This window comes from Adelges cooleyi, unplaced genomic scaffold (genome assembly GCF_023614345.1).
Source record: "Adelges cooleyi isolate 19-005CV unplaced genomic scaffold, UGA_ACOO_1.1 ACOO_flye_CR_arks_rails_tigmint_CR_PRNA_30, whole genome shotgun sequence".
NCBI classification, from domain to species: domain Eukaryota; kingdom Metazoa; phylum Arthropoda; class Insecta; order Hemiptera; family Adelgidae; genus Adelges; species Adelges cooleyi.
The window spans coordinates 8,323,722-8,332,402 of NW_026095971.1; the positions used below are offsets into that span (position 1 = coordinate 8,323,722).

The 8,681-nt window shown below is 31.3% G+C and overlaps 1 protein-coding gene across 1 annotated transcript; it reads left to right on the forward strand.

Annotated features, from left to right (window-relative positions):
- Positions 1–677: 677 nt before the first annotated feature.
- On the forward strand, positions 678–7,635 carry LOC126838691 (uncharacterized). The gene is made up of 2 exons (XM_050573324.1): positions 678–945; positions 4,449–7,635. The coding sequence occupies exon 2, from the start codon at positions 4,455–4,457 to the stop codon at positions 7,419–7,421; it is 2,967 nt and encodes a 988-aa protein (XP_050429281.1). The 5' UTR covers positions 678–945; positions 4,449–4,454; the 3' UTR covers positions 7,422–7,635.
- The last annotated feature ends 1,046 nt before the right edge of the window (positions 7,636–8,681 follow it).

Below are 8,681 nucleotides of genomic sequence, written 5' to 3' on the forward strand. Positions count from 1 at the left end.
ATAAAGATTGTAGATTTGTAGATAATTTTCCGTAAAGATTTATGAAAAGTAAAACTTGTGAAGCTCGTCGACCAAAAATCACATAATGTGAGATTGGCTTCCCAATTTAGTACAGATTTATTAAACTGGCATAATTTTTTGCGCAATATTTTTTATTTAGAATTAAAATAAAGGACACGGATAAGGACTGATACTAAGTGTAAAAAAACAAATTCAAACAATAACACTTTTTTCTAGTGTTTCCATACGGCCTATATAGGTTACGTATATTGTTATTTGTTAGTTTTATAATATGAAAAAGAGTACGTGACTCCGACCGTTCATCTCTGTATAATTACCGAAAAGATATAATGTCGGTGACATAGTCATAAAACAGTTATTCGAATACAAAAAAAACCGATTATTAATATATATATTTTTTTTAACTTTTACACTCTGAGAACCACTCTACCCGGGTGTCATATTATAAATCGTACGCTCATAAAGGTGTTCGGTGGAACATTACAACCAGGTAGCTAGCTAAAAAAAAAAACATGGTTTGCTGGGCAACCAAATAACTGTACACCACGCGGGTCCGGTTGGTGGCGGCGGGCGATCGCATTCTTTCGTTGGTGGCGTGCCCTCCCCCCATCATCTTTCATTCGGTACTTTTTACTCTCACGGCGCGGCGATATCTGTCTACTATACAACCGCTGGTGCCCTGCGTTTGTGTTTTGGTCGGTCGAGGACGCGGTTGAGGACGACCTGGTTGACACACCACACTATTCATCCGGGTTCATTTGCATCATGCGCTCTGGTTAATTTTGCAACTGCAATTGTTGCGCCAAAACGCCGGACGTCCGCCAAGACACACGACGTCCGCGACACCGGAAATAAAATTCTGGGTTAAAAATTCGTTTTTCTTTTTTAATAATCCAGCAGTAAACAACAAGAGCTCCGACGTCAGTAAGTACAAAGGATTTTTTTTACTAAACCTACAACTCATTTTATACTCTAATAAACATCGAATATCGTAAATATATACACATTTTAATGTAGTGTAAATTGGCAAATCATAAAAAACAAAATGAAAAGCGTTAAATACATATCGGGTTTATAATTTAGAACATCGTTAAACTATTCTTACATTATTATATTCTTTAATTAGCAAATTTTTACGAGTAATTAAACGAGTAAGTAAATATATTGTATCTATTGTAGAAAATTAAACTGTACGATAATCTAGTAGGTACGAGTTATTTAATCTAAAAATAATATAGTTTAGTTCTATGATACAGACCTTAATTTTTATTGAAATATAGCTTGTGTATTTGATTTACTTATAGAATAAAACAATATATTATACTCGGTAGTTATGACACAGTTCGTCTTTAAATACGGAAAAAACTATATAATTGGGACAACCATAATTATGGTTAATATAAGTCACAATAAATATTCTAGTTGGAATAACTAAATAAATAGTTGGACCAACTATATTTATAGTAACTGCAACTATACATTTAGTTCGGTCAACTATTTAATTAGTTATTCCAACTAGAATATTTATTGTGTCTTAAATTAACCATAATTATGGTTGTCCCAGCTATATAGTTTTTTCCATGAACAAATCAAAATTATTATTGCAAAAATGGTAAAAAAAAAAAATAAATTATATTTCTCGTGATACACTATGAATAAAAAATTATTATTTCCTATATATTTTTTTTACCTATATCTATATTTTCTATGGGGAATTTCATATAATATGTAGGTGACAAAATTTACCTTGCATCGTCAGCCCTGACCTTCGCCTCACATTATTTCACGAAAGGACTTTATTGTCAATACGTATACTCGTATACGTATTCTTAACTCCATTCTTAAAAATCGATGTAAATAATTTACAATTGAGATCTGTTTAAACTGTAATGAACAAAACAAATAAATAAAATATATTTGTTATAACTATGTACTGATGTAACATGTAATCTAAATATTTAAGAAGCAAGTATACAATATAGTTATTGGGTTATAAACTTCCCGGTTTCAATTAATACTAAAATCTTCTAGAGTAAGTTATCGATATGCTATTACAGTATGTAATGTATATGTACCATATAAATTTATAAGCCCAAAACTTAATTCTGGTCAAATGAAATAGAAATAACAAGTTTACTTACTTTATTTAAATTAAAAAATATTATTTGAATTGGAACCTTAGTAAAATTTTAAAAATGTGTATTGTAATATAAACAAAGGTTGTACCTATACATCAAATACATTTAAATAAGTTTAAAGTTCCAAATTAAATCATTTAATGTATCACTTAATAAAGTATTATTAATTTTGTTTGTAGCTGATATAAACTGATATATTAGAGAAACTAGAAAGTCCTATACCTAGTGAAATGCAATTGTATGTATACTTGCATTTTTATAATTTTACTTCAAAACATTGCGTCTCTATTTTTTACAGAAATAATCTTAAAAATACAACTATTACTGAGGTCTACGACCTGAAAACGTTTGCCTGCCGTATCATCCGGTTGTTGACCAAAACTAAACACCGGAAAATTACCAATATGGATTTTGTATCGATACTTCTTTTATAGTTTATTAACCCATAATTATATTTTATCTATATAACTAAGAATTCGACGTTTTTCAACAATAACCAGTTCTACAATAAGTAGGTTGTACACTTCATCAAAATTTGTAACAAATTTTCCCAGTTGTCTAAAAAATTATTATTTTTTTATTTTTTCTAACATCATTGTACCAAATGAACAAATGGAAATGTTTGTACATAGGTATATCGCCTAAAAAAAAAATAACGGAAACTTGTCTGGAATTCGTTTGGCCCGTTAAAATGATTTTATTATAAAGTGATAGGTGTCTACTATACTCTGCTACCTAGTTTTATAAACCATGCTTAATTAACTTTGTATATAATTATCGGTGTTTAAATTTGATAGTTTACACAACTTTTGATAAAATATTGTAGTACGATGAAAAAATACTTAAGATAGCAAATATATTTTAAACATTATTGTGTTTAATTAATTATTATTTTTATTATTTTAACAGTATTTAAAATGTATTGTATAGCATGCTAGACAATCCTAATCAAATTAAATCACACTTAAAATCGCCTTAATTATTCTTTTATTTGCCTAAAAAATCAATACGAAATAATGATATTAATAAACGGTAATGAGATATAAAGAAATATATTTAAATTGAAAAATACCCGTAAGGCCAGTATCATTTAAATCCATTATCGAAGAGAAATTAATATACCAGTGAAAATACTGAGTTTCCTCGTATATTATCAAACAATCCTTTTTAAACGTACAATTTAAAAATTAATTTCGCACATTTTTTAAAAAATATAAAAGTTTATAAACCGATTTCATTGATACAACTATATTAAACGATCTAACATAATAGTATGTTTTCTGTATAAATCATAATACAATAGTCAATTTCGTTTTCGTCTCGAATGGAAAATAGTGATACTCAATAGACGCGTATCGAGGACACGGGTAGTGCGCTGTAGAATAACAAAGTCACCTACTACCATATGCAAGTTATTTTATATAGGTACCCTGGTTATTAATAATCCATAGTCCTAACCTACCTACGATATGGCCTGATTAAAACTACACGCACAAGAAAAATATGTATGTAAACCTTCTGCATATTATGGCGTATGTATATAATATGAATAATATATACACCGCATTTCCGGGTAACTGGTTTTGTAGCACACTCGTTTACTGGCGCTTTTAACGGATGTTTGGGTCCGAATGGAAAATAGGCGCATATTCAATGACTGAAGGACAAGTATTATCACTTTCCTTATTTTACTTTGTACCGCAGTAACTATTCAAAATACTAAACTAACCATAAAAAAAAGTTAACGAAAATTGAATATGACACGTCAAGTGTTTTACGATGTTTTAAAATAATTCATACCGAAATTCGATATGATTAAGGTAACGTTTTTCTTACAACTCAATTATGGGAACCCTCAGTTTTCTAGTTCAAATTACATTTTAAGTTTTAATATACAGATGAGGAGACGCTGTCCCCTTTAGTAAAATTTAACAAATTTTTAAATAATTTTTAATAACAAAAATAATTATATACAGCGGCTATTTTCAATTTTTTAAACATTTAGTTTTGTGAAAAAAATAAAATGTTAGAAAAAGGTTTTGAAAGTTATTTTAAATTATGCCACCAAAAAGTATATTATAATTTTTTTTTTAAACAGCACTAAAATATTCATATTATATCTTATGTCAAATCTATTTATTATGAAAATCAACACACTGTATAATAGCACAGCACCTTCAGTTTTCTACACCACTGAACGTAATATAAATGATAAGAAATTCCGTCAAATTAAAATTAATTGTATTATTTTAAATACATGTTTAACTAATTTAAATTATATTTTTTTAGGTAAAAATGAGTTTTTTAATTTGGTCGCTGATATTGTTTTTGTGTGCATCGTCATTTGCTAACCAGGAACCTGGAGTGCTAGCTACCGTAGAAGAAGAACCACAAAAACCCATGACCCTAAAAAATGGCTATCATCCAGGATTATTTCCATTTAATAAAGGAGAACCTTTTGTAATGGACCCTAACATGGGTTCTATTGACTTTAACACAAAATCACCAAACCAGAAGTCCGAAGAATACTACGATTATGATACTAAATTAGAAGAAGTACCTTATGACTATAAAGGTGATCCAATAGACAGAAAAGATGAAGGGGATATAATTTTACCTAGACCTAATGATATTAAGCCCACCAATAATAAAAATAAACAAACAGATATCTACCAATTTTTAAATTTACCAGTAAAATACAGTTCAAGTGACAAATTTCCCTTGATGTCTAGTTCTTATGCAAACACAAAAGTTCAAGGGTCCGGTATCTCTTCTCTCAGCAATCATAAAATTGCCCAATCTTCTAATCTACCTACATCTACTAGCGCTCCTACTTCGTGGCCGACTACTTCGAAATCAACTTATAAAACTACTACAATCAGTGTACCAAAAACTACTACGACAACTACAACAACCACGACAACTACTCAAAAACCCTATCAAGAATATGAGGAAGAGTCCATGTATGATTACGATTATTACCATCCTCAAGAATCTGTATCTGTAACCACCAATAAAATTCCAACGCCTCCGACGTCCACTAGTAGTCCGACTACTACAACTATTCATAATAAACCTTCTATAATTATGCCAGAATCTACAACTGTTTATAAAGCTATCTTATCCACCACAATTCCGCCATCAACTGAAAATCCATACTCTACATCAGTTATTCCAAATAAAACAGTAGTGTTATCTTCGTCCACTTCACGGCCAGATATTGATTCTAAACCAGACGAAACTTCATTTCCAGATTACGATGCAGTGAAACCAACAGAAAAAAATGATCAACAATATAGTCAAAATTTCAAGCCTTTACCAAGCAACTATCAATTTGATGACAAAACGTATCCATTACTAACAAATAGTAAAACTCCTATGACATTTACTGCACACGTTTCATCAGGCATATCTTTAAATAATAACAATAAAGAACACGAAACAAAGTACTCGTCTGATTTGAGACCTCCGCCAATAAAAGCAGAATCAACATACGCCACTAGAATTGAGAAGCCAGAACCACAGAACTTCAATAGAACGAAAGATATTGTTTATGAAACTAGACCCACGCTAGGCAACAAACAAGAAGTATCTATGAACCCATCAGATTCTACGTATTTGAAAACCCAACAGCATAAAATAGACAACACTGAACATCGAGATATGATACACTATAAAGTCAAACCAGATACGCCGTCTTACCCAAATGTACCTTCATATCGACCTCAAGGGTCACAAATTCAAAATCGTCCATACCAACCAGAACTGCCAATAATAAAATCCCAAACGGAATTACTAAAAAAACCATTAAATACCGAAGTAACTCCAAGTCGACCACATACATACAGCGTACAAGAACCAGATCCCTACATAAAAGTAAAACCTCAACAAATTGTACCACAAAGTCAACCGGACACATCAAAATTCAAACCTCCTAAGCACGTGATAAACCATTTCATAAAAACTCAGCCAAACGAAGACACTAAAAGCTACGCACTTCAAACTTCATTCTCGATTGGCATGGACGGAGAAAGAACGGATATTCGTCCTGGACAAGGCGTTGGGCAAGTATTACTAGTCGAAAACGCATCTCTCGAAACTAAAGTAAATCAATCAAGCCCAGCTAAGCCTAAACCTACTACATCAATTCCACTAATTCCCCCATCGAGGCCAGTGTCAAAACCAGCTGGATATCCAAGACCTCAATGGGAAAACATACAGAAACCTCCCCCGTATTATCCTCCGAAACGCGAAGGTCCACCGCCACCACCACCTCATAGAACAAACTTACCCAATATTCTACCTCAATTTAGGCCTAACGCTAAAGTAGATAATCAGCCATTACCTCCATCACATTCTGCAACTATTGAAAGAGTACAAGTACCAATAGACCACTTGCGGCCTCCACCATTACCGAAACCCCAATTCTTAAGATTAGACAGAAATGATGATAATATAGAAGAAGAAATTGTAGATATCCCGGAAAAAGAAACAAGGATTTTACAAAGAACTGGCCCGCAGCAAGCAAAAGTAACTACTTTACAAATGATGCAACATGGAAGTCCATCTAAGGTTTATGAAGATAACAAAGAAAATCCAGTTCATGTTATTTATGCGTCGAATAATTCGCCTAAACCCGCAATAGAAAAATTATTAGATGACCCTATTATAATAGATGCCAAGGACCGATCTGACGTTCCAATTTTAAAAACAAAGACTGCTCTTAACAAACCAATCAAAACCGATTTCCCATACCAGATAGTAAAACCAGATGAAACGCATAATGCCACCACTTCATTAGATTACAACGCATACACTCCAACAAAACCAGAATCTTCAAAACCAAATATTGATCAAGGACTTTTACCCAATCTCCAAGACTATGTACCGATGGTAACACGCAGTCCAGCTTCAAACTTTGTAACTCCCTCAAAACTTATAACTGCCACGTTAAAAACATCAGAAGACAATCATAAGACCACAAATGAAGGACATCAACCACTATTACACAATTTTCAAATCCCATTTCAACCTAGTCTTAAAATTCCTGAGAACAGTAACGGCTGGTCAGTAGTGAAAAAATCTCAGATTGATGCTTCGGAAAAAATAGATGAAACTGGTGATGTAGCTGCATCCACGGAGAGATTTGACCCAGATAATTTCAAACCCCAATTAGTTGGAGGCTTTATGCCGATCGCGTCACCCCAGGAGGAATCAAATGAACAAAAGAACAATGAAAAAACAGATAGATCGAAGAAATAAACTGCATTATTATAAAAATATAATAAACCGAATTTATTTTTAGGATAATTATTGGTCGGTTTTAAATTGTATTGATTCGCGGCACAATTTATGACAGAAAATGAAATTGATACTAGGATAATTTAACGTTTTATCAGTTTTACTCCTGATGAATTCTCATTTAATGTAATTTGTAAATAATGTACAAACAATAAAAAATACCTGCCTAATTTAATTACATGTATACATTATTGACTGATTGAAATTTCGTTACGATTACATAATAAACAACTCAGAAGTACGTATTCGTGAACATACTAGACAAGTTATTATATAGCTTTTAATAAAACATTATATTTATATTTATTTAAAAGTGGAATTTAACCCATAAAATATTTTTAGATTTTACTTTTCTTTTCTAGAATTTATCAACACGACCTATTTTATTTTCTCTAAGGTTTTTTGTTTAATACACATTTTATTTTATTTAATATTTTATTGTTAAACTTTTTTATTTTCCATAAACTGTATTATTATACAATATATTGCTTCAAGATAAGTGACACTAATTATTAACAATGTCATCCGCTAACCATCCCATTCAGCAACAATCCCCTACTCGCCTCGAACGAAAAACTTTCGTTTATCTCGAACAACACAGGAAACAAGTCGTCTTCGGAAATCGTCATTTATGAAGAATAATGAACCGGTATTATGTTACTGAAAACTGAATTTAAAAATAACCTTCGCTGTATTATACCACTCTCTTTGAAAAAATGTTATTGGTGTACACTGTAAATAGGTAGGTATGATAAACATATGTATGTCAACATCGCCTGCGCGCTGTTTATTATGCCGCGTTATACTTATTATGGCGTGTCACGTACGTAGGTATACGATTTTGTACTTATACTTAGGTAGGTACTACTTTCGTTATTATGATGAAGCAGAGCGTTATAATTTATAAATTATAAATGTAGAATAAGAAGAAACGAACTGTAGTCTTCAATTATATACATTATGCACAGTATATACCTTCAACATTAACAGACACAACCACTCTAATGTAATGTATAATTACATCTTAATTACATTAATTTTTTCAATAAAAAAATTGGTACAGTTATAATGTTAACAACCGCGGTAGGTCAGTAGGATAATCATTCTATTAATCATAAGCCATTTCTTTAATATAATTGAAGAAGGTATTATATAAATACGGATATAATTTTATTGCATTAAACGTATAATATAATATTAAAATTTAAGTTAGATTACAGC